This window comes from Leuresthes tenuis, unplaced genomic scaffold (genome assembly GCF_036924035.1).
Source record: "Leuresthes tenuis unplaced genomic scaffold, fLeuTen1.0.hap1 SCAF_4, whole genome shotgun sequence".
Lineage (NCBI taxonomy): Eukaryota > Metazoa > Chordata > Actinopteri > Atheriniformes > Atherinopsidae > Leuresthes > Leuresthes tenuis.
Genome location: NW_027325358.1, coordinates 10,524,992 through 10,542,061, shown reverse-complemented (window position 1 = coordinate 10,542,061; position 17,070 = coordinate 10,524,992). Strand labels below are relative to the sequence as shown.

Here is a 17,070-nt window from a genome sequence, read left to right as displayed (position 1 = left end):
ATCTAGAACATCAGCACAGCTCAACTTTATGTTAATCAGACTTTCTTTATAATTTAGCAGGTAATTTGGTGTTATTGCTTCTCAAATGTTGCAAAAGTAATAATACAAATTAGTGTGAACTTTTGAAAAAGAATACATAAAAGATCAACAGCTTTTGTTCCGTTAACAATATGATTTATTTATGTTTTTAGCTAAAGAAATGCCACCATCATATGTTACACCAGGGAAACTGCTCCTACTTAATCCTGTAAAATTAAGGACAGATCTGGTAATGCTGTGGTTAGAAGATTGTGAGCAGTTTTCAATGTCATGTATTAAGGATGTATTTTGTGCCTTCAATTATACAGATTTTAGTCAACGTTTAAACCAAACTATGTAATTGTCCTCTACAGTACGGGGTAATATGTTTGTAACCGGAACACTTCTTTTACACCAGCTTGCCTTTAGGAGCATAAAACGACGCACCGTGTAAGCGTGTGTTTGGTGTAGAATCAAAATAACTGTTACTCCTGTTATCTAACGAATGTGTCTTCAGTTTATTTAAATAATACCTTGGTAGAGATTAGTGCAATGGCCCGTACAAATTTCAAAACTCACTGAATTGTTTAAATTAATAAATGTAAGTTACTGTTCCCACAAAGCATTTTGGGTCCCTCAAAATTACATTGCAGTATTAAATAACTTAGATTCAAAACCATCCGAAGGGAAGCGGTATTATGGAAGGATTGTAGGTCGTTAATCTTTCTTTTTCTGGTTATTTGGAGCACGGTTGACCAAATAATTGTACCCGTACTGAAAGTGGTTGTCCTGTGAATGATACCCTCTCTCTGTCGAAGAAGAGGTTAAGACTATACTTTCAGGGATCATTTCTATAGGTTCTAACTTGAGAAATGTGTTTCTAAAGTGTTTGGTCTCGCTAACCACGATGAAGAGATGTGATATTTCCTTCTGAGCGTGAAGCGGGCAGAAAATAATGATTCATTTCATATGTTTTCTGTCATTGATGACCGTTCTTTACTCTTTTGTGGAGTATTGAGGAGGGAAATATGATCAGAGTGGTTATTATTTCATGTCCAAAACAAATATGTAGCTCTTGCAGTTATATAGATAAGCAATGCATGTCAATCAAGAATTGTTTCAGTATTGGACATCTGCCCTAGATTCAGACACTAAAAGTCAGAGCCAGTTAAGTATCACCTTTTACCTCAGTGTCTAAATGAAGGATTAGCTCATGACATTTTAAAATCTGTGGTGAACAAGACATCACTGACATTAAGACACACATTTGACCATTCCCTGTGATACTAGACTGCTTCGCAAGGTTTATGTTTCATGGTTTAATGTGCTGGTGTTACAGCTGCTTAATAACACGATCTAGAACATCAGCACAGCTCAACTTTATGTTAATCAGACTTTCTTTATAATTTAGCAGGTAATTTGGTGTTATTGCTTCTCAAATGTTGCAAAAGTAATAATACAAATTAGTGTGAACTTTTGAAAAAGAATACATAAAAGATCAACAGCTTTTGTTCCGTTAACAATATGATTTATTTATGTTTTTAGCTAAAGAAATGCCACCATCATATGTTACACCAGGGAAACTGCTCCTACTTAATCCTGTAAAATTAAGGACAGATCTGGTAATGCTGTGGTTAGAAGATTGTGAGCAGTTTTCAATGTCATGTATTAAGGATGTATTTTGTGCCTTCAATTATACAGATTTTAGTCAACGTTTAAACCAAACTATGTAATTGTCCTCTACAGTACGGGGTAATATGTTTGTAACCGGAACACTTCTTTTACACCAGCTTGCCTTTAGGAGCATAAAACGACGCACCGTGTAAGCGTGTGTTTGGTGTAGAATCAAAATAACTGTTACTCCTGTTATCTAACGAACGTGTCTTCAGTTTAACTAAACAATAACTTGGTAAAAGATTAATGCAATGGCCCGTACAAATTTCAAAACTCACTGAATTGTTTAAATTAATAAATGTAAGTTACTGTTCCCACAAAGCATTTTGGGTCCCTCAAAATTACATTACAGTATTAAATAACTTAGATTCAAAACAATCCGAAGGGAAGCGGTATTATTGAAGGATTGTAGGTCGTTAATCTTTCTTTTTCTGGTTATTTGGAGCACGGTTGACCAAATAATTGTACCCGTACTGAAAGTGGTTGTCCTGTGAATGATACCCTCTCTCTGTCGAAGAAGAGGTTAAGACTATACTTTCAGGGATCATTTCTATAGGTTCTAACTTGAGAAATGTGTTTCTAAAGTGTTTGGTCTCGCTAACCACGATGAAGAGATGTGATATTTCCTTCTGAGCGTGAAGCGGGCAGAAAATAATGATTCATTTCATATGTTTTCTGTCATTGATGACCGTTCTTTACTCTTTTGTGGAGTATTGAGGAGGGAAATATGATCAGAGTGGTTATTATTTCATGTCCAAAACAAATATGTAGCTCTTGCAGTTATATAGATAAACAATGCATGTCAATCAAGAACTGTTTCAGTATTGGACATCCGTCCTTGATTCAGACACTAAAAGTCAGAGCCAGTTAAGTATCACCTTTTACCTCAGTGTCTAAATGAAGGATTAGCTCATGACATTTTAAAATCTGTGGTGAACAAGACATCACTGACATTAAGGTACACATTTGACCATTCCCTGTGATACTAGACTGCTTCGCAAGGTTTATGTTTCATGGTTTAATGTGCTGGTGTTACAGCTGCTTAATAACACGATCCAGAACATCAGCACAGCTCAACTTTATGTTAATCAGACTTTCTTTATAATTTAGCAGGTAATTTGGTGTTATTGCTTCTCAAATGTTGCAAAAGTAATAATACAAATTAGTGTGAACTTTTGAAAAAGAATACATAAAAGATCAACAGCTTTTGTTCTGTTAACAATATGATTTATTTATGTTTTTAGCTAAAGAAATGCCACCATCATATGTTACACCAGGGAAACTGCTGCTACTTAATCCTGTAAAATTAAGGACAGATCTGGTAATGCTGTGGTTAGAAGATTGTGAGCAGTTTTCAATGTCATGTATTAAGGATGTATTTTGTGCCTTCAATTATACAGATTTTAGTCAACGTTTTAAACCAAACTATGTAATTGTCCTCTACAGTACGGGGTAATATGTTTGTAACCGGAACACTTCTTTTACACCAGCTTGCCTTTAGGAGCATAAAACGACGCACCGTGTAAGCGTGTGTTTGGTGTAGAATCAAAATAACTGTTACTCCTGTTATCTAACGAACGTGTCTTCAGTTCATTTAAATAATAACTTGGTAAAGATTAGTGCAATGGCCCGTACAAATTTCAAAACTCACTGAATTGTTTAAATTAATAAATGTAAGTTACTGTTCCCACAAAGCATTTTGGGTCCCTCAAGATTACATTACAGTATTAAATAACTTAGATTCAAAACAATCCGAAGGGAAGCGGTATTATTGAAGGATTGTAGGTCGTTAATCTTTCTTTTTCTGGTTATTTGGAGCACGGTTGACCAAATAATTGTACCCGTACTGAAAGTGGTTGTCCTGTGAATGATACCCTCTCTCTGTCGAAGAAGAGGTTAAGACTATACTTTCAGGGATCATTTCTATAGTTTCTAACTTGAGAAATGTGTTTCTAAAGTGTTTGGTCTCGCTAACCACGATGAAGAGATGTGATATTTCCTTCTGAGCGTGAAGCGGGCAGAAAATAATGATTCATTTCATATGTTTTCTGTCATTGATGACCGTTCTTTACTCTTTTGTGGAGTATTGAGGAGGGAAATATGATCAGAGTGGTTATTATTTCATGTACAAAACAAATATGTAGCTCTTGCAGTTATATAGATTAGCAATGCATGTCAATCAAGAATTGTTTCAGTATTGGACATCCGCCCTTGATTCAGACACTAAAAGTCAGAGCCAGTTAAGTATCACCTTTTACCTCAGTGTCTAAATGAAGGATTAGCTCATGACATTTTAAAATCTGTGGTGAACAAGACATCACTGACATTAAGGCACACATTTGACCATTCCCTGTGATACTAGACTGCTTCGCAAGGTTTATGTTTCATGGTTTAATGTGCTGGTGTTACAGCTGCTTAATAACACGATCTAGAACATCAGCACAGCTCAACTTTATGTTAATCAGACTTTCTTTATAATTTAGCAGGTAATTTGGTGTTATTGCTTCTCAAATATTGCAAAAGTAACAAACAACTCAGTGTGAGCTATTGAAAATGTAAAAAGTATCAGCAGCTTTTGTTCAGTTAACATTATGATTCTTTCGTTTTTTTTAGATAAAGAAATTCTGCCTTATTGTGTTACTGCAGGGAAACTGCTGCTACTTAATCCTGTACAATTAAGGACAGATCTGGTAATGCTGTGGTTAGAAGATTGTGAGCAGTTTTCAATGTCATTTACCGTAATTTGCGGACGATAAATCGGATTTATTTTTAACTTTATCTCACAAAATCCAAGACCAATAACAGACATTTAATCTGGAAAGGCAAGTTATTCAACTACACAATACCACACAGAACCACAGGCTGAATAGGTATGTTAACGTCACACATTAACAGTTATTCAGCTACACAATAGCATAAAAAACATACCTGGGGGGGCTGAATAGACTAAATTAACATAACAAGCCAGCCAGTTCAACAAGCATGTTACCGATAAGCAAGTTCACCAAGCTCCTGATCTCATTCCACATCACTGAGTCCATTGACTTTTTAATCATCTGTGTCGTACTCGGGGACAAGCCGCTCCCGGCAGTATGTTGTTCAAGCACCCACCTGTGGACTTGATCCTCCAGCTCTGGCCATCTTGGTTTCAGCCCGTGAGTAGCTTTGTTTGTTTTCTTCATTGCTGTCAAATTAACCTCTGCTTTTTGCCAGTACCTCACAAGTTTCTCACTCCCTCCACACTTTCTTTCTGCTGCTCGATTACCGTTTTCGGCTGCATATTTTACTTCCTGCTTTTCGTATGAAAGATTTTCTATTTGGCATAATTTTTTTGTGTTCAGTTTTTCTCGGTTGTCTTTAAACACATTTTTTCAGTGGTACAGGAGCAGCATATAGTTGATATAAGCCTAGAGTGTCCTCTGGCAGCTGTAGATAGCAATGTTTACACCTTGGTTCATGTCAGTCAGTATGAATTAACATTTAAAGACATGTTAAATTATATATATTTTGACATGTAAGTTGCAGCGCAGCCAAACTATGAAAAAAAGTGCGACATAGAGTCTGGAATCATCAAAATAACTATTACTCCTGTCATCTAAAGAAACGTGTCTTCAGTTTATTTAAATAATAACTTGGTAAAGATTAGTGCAATGGCTCGTATGAATTTTAAAACTATCACTGAATTGTTTAAATTAATAAATGTAAGTCACAATTCCTGCAAAGCATTCTGGGTCCCTCAAAATTACATTACAGTATTAAATAAATGAGTTAAGAGTTTGAAAACAATCCGAAAGGGAAGCGGTATTATTGAAGGATTGTAGGTTGTTAATCTTTCTTTTTCTGGTTGTTTGGAGCATGGTTGACAAAATAATTGTACCCGTACTGAAAGTGGTTGTCCTGTGAATGATACCCTCTCTCTGTCAAAGAGGAAGTTAAGACTATACTTTCAGGGATCATTTCTATAGTTTCTAACTTGAGAAATGTGTTTCTAAAGTGTTTGGTCTCGCTAACCACGATGAAGAGATGTGATATTTCCTTCTGAGCGCGAAGCGGGCTGAAAATAATGATTCATTTCATATGTTTTCTGTCATTGATGACCGTTCTTTACTCTTTTGTGGAGTATTGAGGAGGGAAATATGATCAGAGTGGTTATTGTTTCATGTTCAAAAGAAATAATTAGCTCTTACAATTAAAGAAATCAGCAATGAATATTTATTTTCTTATGAAACATCTGCGTTTAGATTCAAATACAGAAAGTCAGAGCCAGTCAAGTATCATGTTGTCTTTAAAAACCTTTTACCTCAGTGTCTGAATGAAGGATTAGCTCATGACATTTTAAAATCTATGGCAGACAAGATATCACTGACTTTAAGTATGAGTATTGAGGAGGGAATATGATCAGAGTGGTTATTGTTATCTTAAAAAGAAATTAGGAGCTTTTAGAATTTGATGTACTGAAAATGCATGTTAGTGATGTTGAGTCATCTGAGATTTGTCTTTGAGTCAAATAAATACTGAAAGTGTGAACCAGTTTGTCATCATAATCAACCTCTTTTTCAGTGTCTCGTTCAAGGATTAGCTCATGACATTTTTAAATCTGGTAAACATGACATCACTGACAATAAGTTACAGATTTGACCATTTCATGTGATACTAGATTGCTTCACAAGGTTTGTGTTTCACCGTTTAATGTACAGATGTTAAAGCTGTTTACTAACACAAACTAGAACATCAACATAGCTCACTGATATACAAGTTAAAAAATGGTGTCCTTCCAGATTTGATTAACTTGCTGTTTTGTGAATAAACCCTATAGTACAAAGTTGTGAAAATACTCTGATAGCTGTGTGGTGCTAAACACTAAAACAAGCCGAGGAACCGAAGCTCGGGCAGCAGAGAGCACTCATACACACTGAAACTCTAAAGGAGCAACTGGACTCTGATTACAAGCTGCCAATAGCATTTAAACTAAAATGAAGAGTGTATTTCTGACATAAGGGTGTTTTAAAACTGCCCTGAAGGAAACATGTTGCAGCTGAATACAGTTTTTAACTGGAGGAGAAATGTGCTGGATTTAGTCGTAATGCCCCTGTCCCTTTTTGACAGGAATTTCTCTCATGAACCATCTGAAGCAGGTAATATTAACTCCTGTCTGTCCCTGAGTAAGGTTCACAGTGCTGTAAGTGAGATGCATTTTTGACTCAGTTTTTCATTAAGACTATACTTACAGGGATCATTTCTAGAGTTTTAAACTTGAGAAATGTGTTTCTGAATTGTATGGTCTCGCTAACCATGATGAAGAGATATGATATTTCCTTTTGAGCAGGAAACTGACATAATATAATGATTAATTTCAATGCAATGTTTTCTGTCATTGATGATTGCTCTTTACTCCTTTAAGGAGAATTGAGAAAGGGAATATAATCAGAGTGGTTATCACTATATGTAAAATAAGGAAATTCCCTTTAGATTTTAGTTTAGTTTTAGTTTTTTACAGTGTATGTCAACAAAACCTTGTTAAGTAATTTTAGTTTTTAATGGTAAGTATGCTAATTAACTTTTAAAAAATGAGAAGGATTCAGATTCTGCTCTCCTATTTGTTCATTCAGTGAAGTCTACTGAAAATAGAAGGAAATTACTTTATTGTGTCTTTGAGACAAATACTGAAAGTCAGAGCCAGTTCTACATCATAGTCTTCCTGTAAACGTTTTGTTTGTATATAAATATGCATATATATATATGTACAAATGGCAAACAGATCAGTTGGTGACATATAATTGATATATGTACATATAAATATGTTTGCGTGTATAAAAAGTCTGAGAAGTCTTAATTTTTCTACACTTTGAAAAGACTGACGAGAACAGGAAGTTACGTAGGACGTAATTTTTTGTGTGACGTGATACGTAAATAAGTTGACCAAGCTGTTTTTAGCTCGGGTGCTGTCTTTAGCTATCATCTCTTGCTTCAGTAACACTAATGACAGGTCAAAAATAACATACAAGCTGTCTGAAATAGAACGGAACTAAGCCTGTATCCAACTTCAAAGGATATACTTCCAACTTTGTAATGTAAAACAGCGTACGCTTCATGTGGACAGTAAACCGAGTTTTTAGACGACCAGCTAACGGGGTTAGCACCACAAATCTCCACACCTTGTGCTGCTTATGCTAACTTTTTCCACCATTTCTTCTTCGTTGGCCTTCACACTCTGTCCATCAAGTTCAGCCAGTGGTTTTCCCCGGAGAGAATGAACTGGTTTTTCCCCCTGTCCAAAGGCTCCGGACCTCTCCCTCCTCTGAACAGCCTACAACAACAGAGACAGCGGCAGATTGAGTCGCTCAAAACCGCTCACCCCAGGTAAACATGAACAAGGGTCATTCACTCAAAGTCCAGCTCTGACTATAGAGATGAGCTTGTAAACATTGAAGTTGTTTTATGAAATTACAACTATCAGATTACCGCGTTGCTTCATAGCCGCTTTGCCAATTGAATCATAGACAGGAAATGTTAATTTAATTCCCGCTAGCCACCTGGCTCACATTTAAGCTAAAATTAAATGACGCTTCTATATCACTGTCTTTTTATTTATCTACATTAAGTGTCCCCGCTGTTCTGTAAATGTGTCAAAATTATGCCACGCGATTTTACCTTGTTTCATTGTCATTGCTTTGACGCCACTTGTGTAGTTTTTGACGGTTGTGTCTGCTAATCAGGGAGCTGATTTCCTTACGTTCCGTGTTAGCTCCATAGCTAATCAAATCAGTTGGTGACAGTTACGGTGTCTATTTTTAGTGCTGATTACACAAGTTGTAGCTGGCTGGTCGTGTCCTGTGATCACTCCACTGTTTGTCACGCGTGTAGTTTTAGGATGAGCTTGTTACTTGGGGAGATTAAAGTATTAACCTTTGTTTACTAGGAGTGTAGGTACCTCAGTGACCTTTTATTGTGACAATCCGGTACACATCAACTTATAAACACACTATTAATGTAGTCTTTATTTTGACAGCAACATGTACAGAGTTATAGGTACCCAAGTATGTTGAATTTGTGGAATTTAATTTCACAGTTTTTTGCGAGGACACCATGCATTTCAAGTGGAGTTCATTGGATTTCATACAATATGAAACTGAATACTTGGGATTCTGTGGGAAAGATGTTAATGAAGTTTAATGGTTTTATTTATTTTTTTTTAGATAGGGAGAACTTATTTTGAAATATCATACCAACTTCAGGGCCAGTGAAGCATTACTTAACTTTTAAAGTAAAATTTTTACAGCAATTAGCTGTCTTATATAATCTATGTTATTAGAGATATGAATAGAATTAAGACTTTGGATGAGAAAAAACATTGCAGTGGCATAGGAGGATGTAATGTTGACGGGTCTTCAATCAGACTGTCTTTAATGACGTGTGCAGGAATATTAATGTAACATCTTATCTGCAACTTATCTTAATGCCATCAGTGGAATATTGTTGTATTACAATTGGGTCAATTATAAGACAATTGCTGTACATGTACAGATTCCCAGTGAAGAACATTATTTGGGTATCCGATATTGGTGAGCACTGGAGTATGATTGCGCCATGGAAACAGTTAGGCATCAGATAAAAACCATACATACAAACATTTTGGTTGAAAATCTTTGCGATCAAGTGGTTTTAATTGGCCAGATTCAGCTTGATGTTTGGCACAGTGGAGTGGTAGTTCGCACTGTTGCCTCACAGCAAGAGGGTTTTAGGTTTGATTCCTGGCTGGGGCCTTTTGTGTGGAGTATGCATGTTCTCTCGTGTATGCGTGGGTTCTCTCCGGGTTATTCCAGCTTCCTCCCACCACCCAAAAACATGCATGTTAGATTCAAATTGTCCCTAGGAGTGAGTGTGTGTCTTGTTTGCCTCTATGTGGCTGGACTGGTGACCTGTCCAGGGTGTACGCTGCCTCTCACCCAATGACAGCTGGTGTGGCTCCAGAAAATGGATGGAATATCTTTTAAGCTGCAGCAACTGGATTGATGCCCTGTATAGTCAGCACTGCCATTTACCCAAACTGCATTGCATTTACTCTTTTTTTGGAAAGGTATTTATTTTTAAGATCTGTTATTAGGAATCTTTCATAAACACTGAGGGTAGAAGTCTAATATCTTTTTGAAGGCTGAATATGACCAATGATTCAAGACTGGAGCTGATGACATTTCTCTGTTTGTGTCTGTCCACAGCCTTGCTGAAATCCAGAAGGATGTGGAGTACAGAATACCATTCACAATCAACAACTCCACCATTAATGTTAACATGTGAGTACATCTTTTAACATACAGTGAGATTGTAAGGTACTCGACGACAAATGTGGTTCAACTTAGGTTACAAATCTTTTCTTACATTAAACAGAACTCAAAGGATGGCTAGCTTAACACCAAAAAAAGAAAAAGCAGTGAACAATTCACCTTTTGCTTACAAGAGCTTCTAGTGAAAGTAATTATCATTTTCTCCCACTGGTGCAAAGACTGACATTTTATTAACCTTTGAAGTGTATAAGGTTGTGCCAAGTTTTAGAGGATTAGTTCTGGTACAGAACAGATCACATCTACAATACTGCTATTTAAATCTAATTCGTCTCTGTGTTTATCAGTGTTTTCATTTGCTTGGTATGACATTTTTTCCCTTCATCCAATCATCCATGATGAAAATACTCGTTTTTGTGTTGACTCACCACCCTATTGCTGTGTTAAGTTGTGTTTTAGTTTATTCTTAATACTTGTTTTGAAACATCCGAGTTATATTTGCAGTTATTACGTCTTAATTCAGTGCTTGTAACACATAGACCCCTCTTTATTTTTCATCCTTCCAGTTTGCTGCCTCCTCAATTCCCTCAGGAGAAGCCGGTGGTTAGTGTCTATCCCCCTGTTGGTCATCATTTAGTTGACAGCAATAATGGCACCATGATCACAAGCCCCCTCATCACTAATGTAAGTAACTGCCATAGTTCAAGGGTGAGTTCTTTCCAATCTAAGACCTGAAGCATTTAAGTAAGCCTTGGGTCAATTTATCGGCTGAATAAAGGGATACCGTGCAGCTGATAGAAGAATCAGGACACAAAGTGAGGTTTTTGTTTCAACCCTAACATTAACAGAAGTGAGCAGAATTCTGACTGGTGGTGCTCTGACATAACCTCATTTGCTTTGAGTTTGTTTTATTGTTAACAATAACACATCTTGATTAACACAATCTTTATTCTCCATGGAAAGTATTAATAGCACCCCAATAAATACATACAGCACAGGGGCAGCATTTATGCTACAGCACTATGACAAGATTAAGTGACGGATCTTTACTCATAGTAGTATCCAAAGTAATGAAATCTGTCACTTGACTAAAACTGAACTGAAAAAAAGGTGGTTTCCATGATTGTAGGTTTATGCAAGGTTGGGTCACATGTGAACAGGAAATTAAAACTGTTTGCGGTCTCCTGTCATTCCTGTGGTATGCTCAGTACAAACTACCTGACTTTATAGTTCTGACCAAAAATACGTCTTCGGACTAACAGTTGCGTCTAAGTGTGCCTATCATTTGTATTTGTCCCCTCAGCATTTAAACCACTGCCTTTTGCTTTTTAACAAACCCTAGAAGAAGTCTTGTCCCCTTTTCTGAAATGATGATACATTGTTTACACAAGCAAAAACTTAAAAAGCACCATTATAACATTGATCAGAGATGCAAGATTGCATGTAAATGAATTGATTGAATAGACTAGCGTGTGCCAAATATCCCACTCTGATACAACCACTCAAGCAGCACTCAAACACATTGGGCTCGTTTGGATGCCCTCCATTTCCTCTTCTCCCCACCCCTCATCATTTCTTCTCACTGGTTTACATGCTGATCATAATAAAATGTACACACCCAGTTATCTAATTTCTGAGCAGTATTGTAAACATGACTTTTACAAACTAAGTAAATGTCCTCTCCAGATTTCTCCCAGTGTTGTGCAAACTTGATAATATTCAGCTGTGGAAAGAAGTTTTCTTGTTTTTCTGTTTCTTGCTTTGCTTCTTTCTTTTGTAATGAGAAAATATATCCATTGCATTACAGTTTAAATACCCATCTATGATTTATTCTAACTAGTTTTTCTCATTGTGTGTGTTATAGTTTGGAATGCACTCAGACCTGGGTAAGGTGATTCAGAGTCTCCTGGACGAGTTCTGGAAAAGTCCTCCCGCCCTGATGTCTTCTGGCTCTGCAGGCTTTCCATAGTGAGTTTCCCATTTTCATTCCTTGAAATGGTTAGACACCTTTTCATGGGAGGTTCAGGTGATGTGCAAGCTTGGTCTTATGTAAATATGTGTGCTATATTGCTTTTATTTGTGAAATGCATCAAATATCCCTCCAAAGCAATTTGACATTTAAAATGGGAATTTAGGACAGTTCACTTTTTTTTACTTCCAGAAAATCCTGGGGTGTTTGATATGTTTTTTTCTGTTTCCCAAATTTGCTGCAGCAGTATGTACAAGCCATCAGGCATGGCTCCTTACCCCAGCCAGCCTTTTCATTATGGTTCTCGCCACGTGGGACCCAGTCAGACACCACCCCCTGGTCCTGGTCCAGCTCCATCACAAGCCCCCATGCCTCACCCAGGGGTGGATATCTCTCATGGACCCCCTCGAGCTCCAGCCCCATATGGACTGATAACTGACCTACCACTGCCTGTACCAACTGGAGACTCACAGGTACACTGCTGATCTATAACATAATTCAGTGGGTTGGTAGCATACATTTTTGCATGAATCAATCTTTTTGTAGTTCTGTCATTGTTAAAGTGCTCAGCTCTGAAAAACAAAGAATTTGATTCTCCAAACCAGGTAGAAATGTATTCTGAAAGCAAACAGTAAAGCTAGAGTCTCTCAAGCACTGACACCCCCATAGATCAAGTTTTCCATCCCTGTCATGAATTTGTTTAAGGAGAAAGGCTGAGTCAACAGTTTCAGGTAAATATTTTTCCACTTTAAGCAGAACTTTGTAAACCTGAGAAGGTAGAAAAATTTAGCTTAAACCTCCCTCTCTGCAGCTCATTCACACCCTATTTCAGTAACGATGTTGTGTTTGAAGCTACGATAATGGGCAGAGTTCATATTTTCTTTATAGAAACACATTTACCAGACAAAACGTCTCACGTGAAGGCTTTCAAACTCACAGCAAATACTGTCAGTCCAAAAGAGAGAACATTTTTCCATGCTTTCATGACTGGATGACAGCCGGCAGCTCACTCTCAGTCCTGCTGCGTGGGCTGATGGTTGCGGTCCAGTCAAGAATATTGATTAGTCAAATTATTTCAGAAAGTCATGCTTATTGCAAATCGTGGTCCAACATAACGTCCAGAAGGCAGTGTAAGGCCATCCCTTGATGCTGCCGTAGTTTACAGGCTTCAAGGTAAACGTGCTACTACTGGCAACGGGGAAAGGATGTAATTAGCTTGTTATAGTGGCTATAACCGTGTTTAAAAATGTTTAAACATGCTACTTAGGGTGTAAAGATTGTATTACTGCTCCTTTGCAATCAGATATGTGGATTCTTGCAAATCCCATTAGAAGACAGTTTTGGGCAATTTGAAAACATTTTTTTTTAATATAAGTTATTGTGTTTCACTTTCAACTAAATGAAATGAGTAATGCATGATGTTTATATAATTGCTGTCTCTTTCAGGCTGGACTGAATGGGCACATGTACAAGATGCCTGAAATTCCTGAGTCTTTCCCTGAAGTCTGTGACATGAAGTAAAGTATCCCAGTGTATTAACTGAACATGTCTTTAATCATTTATTATTGAGACACAAGTTATGATGAACATTAGAGAAAACTGTTTTAAACCCATATCTGATGTATTGGTGCATCCGCTGTTATATATCTGCTTGTATGTCCAACTTTTACTTCACCCTATCCAAGCCTTACCCAGCTGTCGGACATGTCTGAAAACGAGGATGTCTTACTGGAGTTCTTTGTGAGTTTGCCACAACTCAAACAGATCACCAGTGATAAAGAAGAGCTAGTCACCAGTATAGTGGAGATGGCGAGTAAGTTCCTCTCCTGTCTGGACAGACGACCCTCATGATCAGTGATGATGAAGGTGCTTTAATTGAGTGTCGCTTCATATAAAGACTTATCTTTCTCTTACTTGCAGAGAAAAACCTTCACATGGAGCCACAGCTGGAAGGAAAAAGACAAGAGATGCTCTACAAGGTTAGTTCTTACACTATTTCTTTCATACACATACGTGCACAGCAAACACATTCATGCCTTTGTTGCTCTGCTCATGACGTGTTTGTGTGGACAGTATGAACAGCTGACTCAGATGAAGGCAGCCTTTGAGGCAAAGACGCAGAGACAGCATGAGCTCAGTGAGGTAACTCATCACACCCTGCTTTCATTGAAAACAAACCTTTTGAGCTGATGCACATTTCTGATTGAAGCCTCTGATAATTCGATATGCTTTTTCCAATTTTATTTTCTCAGTTTTAGGGACTCAAGCTGACAGTTCTTGGTTGATCATTTAATTGTAGGAGCCAAAGAGTAGAGCGGTAGTTTTAAGATTTAAGACAGATAAGTGTCAGTGAGACCAGGTTCTACTGAAGAGCACAAGAAGAAAAGCTTTCATAAAAGCATCTCTTTCTACTCATAGTCACTTGAAATTTGAGAAAATTTCCCTCTGGCTTTATTAAAAAAAGGATCCCACTATTAGTTAACCATCCTTTCTTTGGTAAATAAAGAAGTTTATGGGCCCATTTATACTGAGTATGTGGTCAAATGCTTGATAGTTGTCCCTATTATATGATCAGTTTTGAGGACCTCATTCCAGTAGATTCCAGTAGAAAGAGGCATTTCACTCGTGTACTACAAATCAAGTCAGCAGACAACTCTATAGGATCACAACAAATTGCCAGGGTATTTGTCATCAAAAGAGAATGCCCCAACACCCCCTAATGACAACATTTAAGTACCACTGACCCCACGGTAGCCTGTGACCGTGTGAATTTTTTCAAAGATCTAATATGGGAAATTTTGAAGAGATTAGTGTCTTTCTTTTTTTCTTTTTTTTTTAACTATCCACTGAAATTGTATCTTTTCTTACTTTTGTGTATTTGAACTAGAGTTGCAGTTTAAGCACTCTACAGGCTCGATTAAAAGTTGCAGCCCACCAGGCTGAGGAGGAGTCAGAGGAGACGGCCGAAAACTTTCTGGAGGGACGCACTGACATTGATGAGTTCCTGACCAACTTCATGGAAAAGAGAACAGTGAGAGAAGATTGTCATTATCAAGCCTGAATGCTGTAATCACATCGGAGGAAGAAAGATGCTTTAATGCTGTTGTTTTTGTTGTTTTGCAGCTTTGCCACAGCAGAAGGGCCAAAGAGGAGAAGTTGCAACATTCTATAAACATACACGGACAGTTTCCCACCAGCCACTAGACCGCAAGGTAAAAAGACCACTCCCACTTACATGGGCAGTCGGTCACATGACAGTTGTGTGTTAACTAATGGGGTGAAACTTTTGGTTCTCAGCTGACAGTATTGCTTCTGGCAGTTCTCTGATTGTTTCCTCTTCTTCCATTATATAAATCTGATTTGTTATCTTTTCATTCTGCTCTTTACATCATATCTTTGATCCTCAGGTTTTGCTGTTTTCTCACCCCAACTGCTGCCAACTGGAAAAAATACAAACAAAAAAAGACTTTACTTGGGGCCGAAAGCACAACGAGTCAACAATTGGCACTTTGGAGAAATGGGAAGATGGTGATGGAAATGCTGCGCTAAAATACATAAGCCCATCTAAAATGTAAAAAGTCAGCACAGCAGGCCACACGCGGGAGTATGAGCGACACGTGCTTGGATTGATCACCGTATGGATAATTTTCTTGGCGCTTTCTGTTTATCCAGATTTGATTTGGCATTGATGACCAAGAGTCTTGTTTCCTTTTGGGATTGATGTCCCTTTGCTCAGCGAAGAACACCCGCACTTGATCAAACAGTTTGATGTGAATACATTTTTTAAAAAGTACAAATTGCTTCACACACTATTCCCAGCCGTACGTTTTCCGACGCAGTGGAAAAAGATATATTGTGAAATGCTGTTGGCGTTTGTACTGCCCCCTGTGAGAGAGTTATCCATTTCTTGCTTTACGATACGTCAAAGGCCTCCTTTTCTACAAAGATGCTGTGCAGTCACTGCATGGTAAGTATCCTGTTTACATCGAAAAGGCTGTTCATAACATACACGTGGGCTGTGCATCTGGGAGTTTAATATTAACAAGGCAGTATGTCCAAGGCATGCCTGGTTGCAATTTAACAAAGCCGATTTCGACTTTAACAATAATGGACTGAAGCGAGGGAAGGGCAGTGCGGACAGGAAACATTCACTGTGCATTTTAACTGCGGAAAGTGGTATATTCTTTATGTAGTTGTTTGGTTTGACACTGAGCAGAAACTGTGCGCTGTGTGTATATCAGCGTGTTTGCATAGAGCGTGATCATTTAATTTAACATATTAAGGCAGTACTCTGACAACCCTGCAACAATTTACCAACTGTACATTTTAATAAATCTGTTTAAAAATCAAAATAAGCCAAATAGCAGACCAAATATCACACAGCAGTTGTGTCTCTGGTTGTTTTAAGATGTTTCCTGCTGGTTAATGAACACTTTCACAGCATTACTTATCTAAACTCACAGAATACTCCACCATTACCCTCATATTGTTGCCTTAATAGTTATTTGCGTGGATGCAAACACACTGATCACTATTTTGTTCTGATATGCACAGTTACGATAGCTCAACTGTTTTCTGACACATTTTGAACTTGAACTTGGTGATAAAAAGCCTCAAAGAAAATGATCCAATGTTGAGGAATATTAGGCTAAATGCTGCAGTAAAGCTTGATGACATCTGATACTGTATTTAAATGTTGATAATAGGCTATATTATAATCAAAAACTCAGACACCTTGTATCATATGTTCTTATTTAATTTGTTAGAGAAATAAAGCATTTAGAATAAGTCTTGCTGTTTGATTAATGCACCCTAATACAACAGTCACAGGATATTTTCAGTCCTTGGAGCAGACGTTTTATCAGTTTGCTGCTCTGAAACACTCAGATGTGCGTTTCAATGCCAAGGAGGAAAGACATCAGCAGTGATCTTCAAAAATCAAATGTTGCTGCCCATCAATCTGGGAAGGTTTTTAAGGCCATTTTCATACTATTTGGAGTTGGTTGCTTATCTTCAAAGGAGCGGACATTTCGGACTCGAACCAAGAGCTACATCTCAGACTCTACAGGCCTCAGTTAGCATGTGAGATGTTAAAGTTCTTGACAGTACAATTAGAAAAAGGCTTAACAG

The 17,070-nt window shown here is 37.6% G+C and overlaps 1 protein-coding gene and 5 non-coding genes across 7 annotated transcripts; all 6 read left to right on the top strand.

Moving 5' to 3' along the window:
* The first annotated feature begins 844 nt into the window (after positions 1-844).
* On the top strand, positions 845-1,060 carry LOC140306260 (small nucleolar RNA U3). The gene has a single exon (XR_011915584.1). It is a non-coding gene; the product is annotated as a small nucleolar RNA U3 (small nucleolar RNA).
* Positions 1,061-2,217: 1,157 nt separating this feature from the next.
* LOC140306259 (small nucleolar RNA U3) lies at positions 2,218-2,433 on the top strand. Its single transcript, XR_011915583.1, has one exon. It is a non-coding gene; the product is annotated as a small nucleolar RNA U3 (small nucleolar RNA).
* Positions 2,434-3,590: 1,157 nt separating this feature from the next.
* LOC140306250 (small nucleolar RNA U3) lies at positions 3,591-3,806 on the top strand. Its single transcript, XR_011915576.1, has one exon. It is a non-coding gene; the product is annotated as a small nucleolar RNA U3 (small nucleolar RNA).
* A 1,820-nt stretch (positions 3,807-5,626) lies between these two features.
* Positions 5,627-5,842, top strand: LOC140306255 (small nucleolar RNA U3). The gene has a single exon (XR_011915581.1). It is a non-coding gene; the product is annotated as a small nucleolar RNA U3 (small nucleolar RNA).
* Positions 5,843-6,906: 1,064 nt separating this feature from the next.
* On the top strand, positions 6,907-7,126 carry LOC140306261 (small nucleolar RNA U3). The gene has a single exon (XR_011915585.1). It is a non-coding gene; the product is annotated as a small nucleolar RNA U3 (small nucleolar RNA).
* A 450-nt stretch (positions 7,127-7,576) lies between these two features.
* vps37a (VPS37A subunit of ESCRT-I) lies at positions 7,577-16,729 on the top strand. Of its 2 annotated transcripts, none has more exons than XM_072384535.1 (12): positions 7,577-8,052; positions 9,909-9,983; positions 10,538-10,655; positions 11,836-11,939; positions 12,188-12,413; positions 13,387-13,457; positions 13,626-13,753; positions 13,861-13,919; positions 14,014-14,082; positions 14,828-14,971; positions 15,064-15,152; positions 15,348-16,729. In XM_072384535.1, exons 1-11 carry the CDS (start codon positions 7,943-7,945, stop codon positions 15,142-15,144), a joined length of 1,185 nt encoding a protein of 394 aa, XP_072240636.1. In that variant the 5' UTR covers positions 7,577-7,942; the 3' UTR covers positions 15,145-15,152; positions 15,348-16,729. The 2 variants fall into 2 exon arrangements, with proteins under 2 accessions (XP_072240636.1, XP_072240635.1); XM_072384534.1 differs by having other exon boundaries at positions 12,185-12,413.
* Positions 16,730-17,070: the final 341 nt, after the last annotated feature.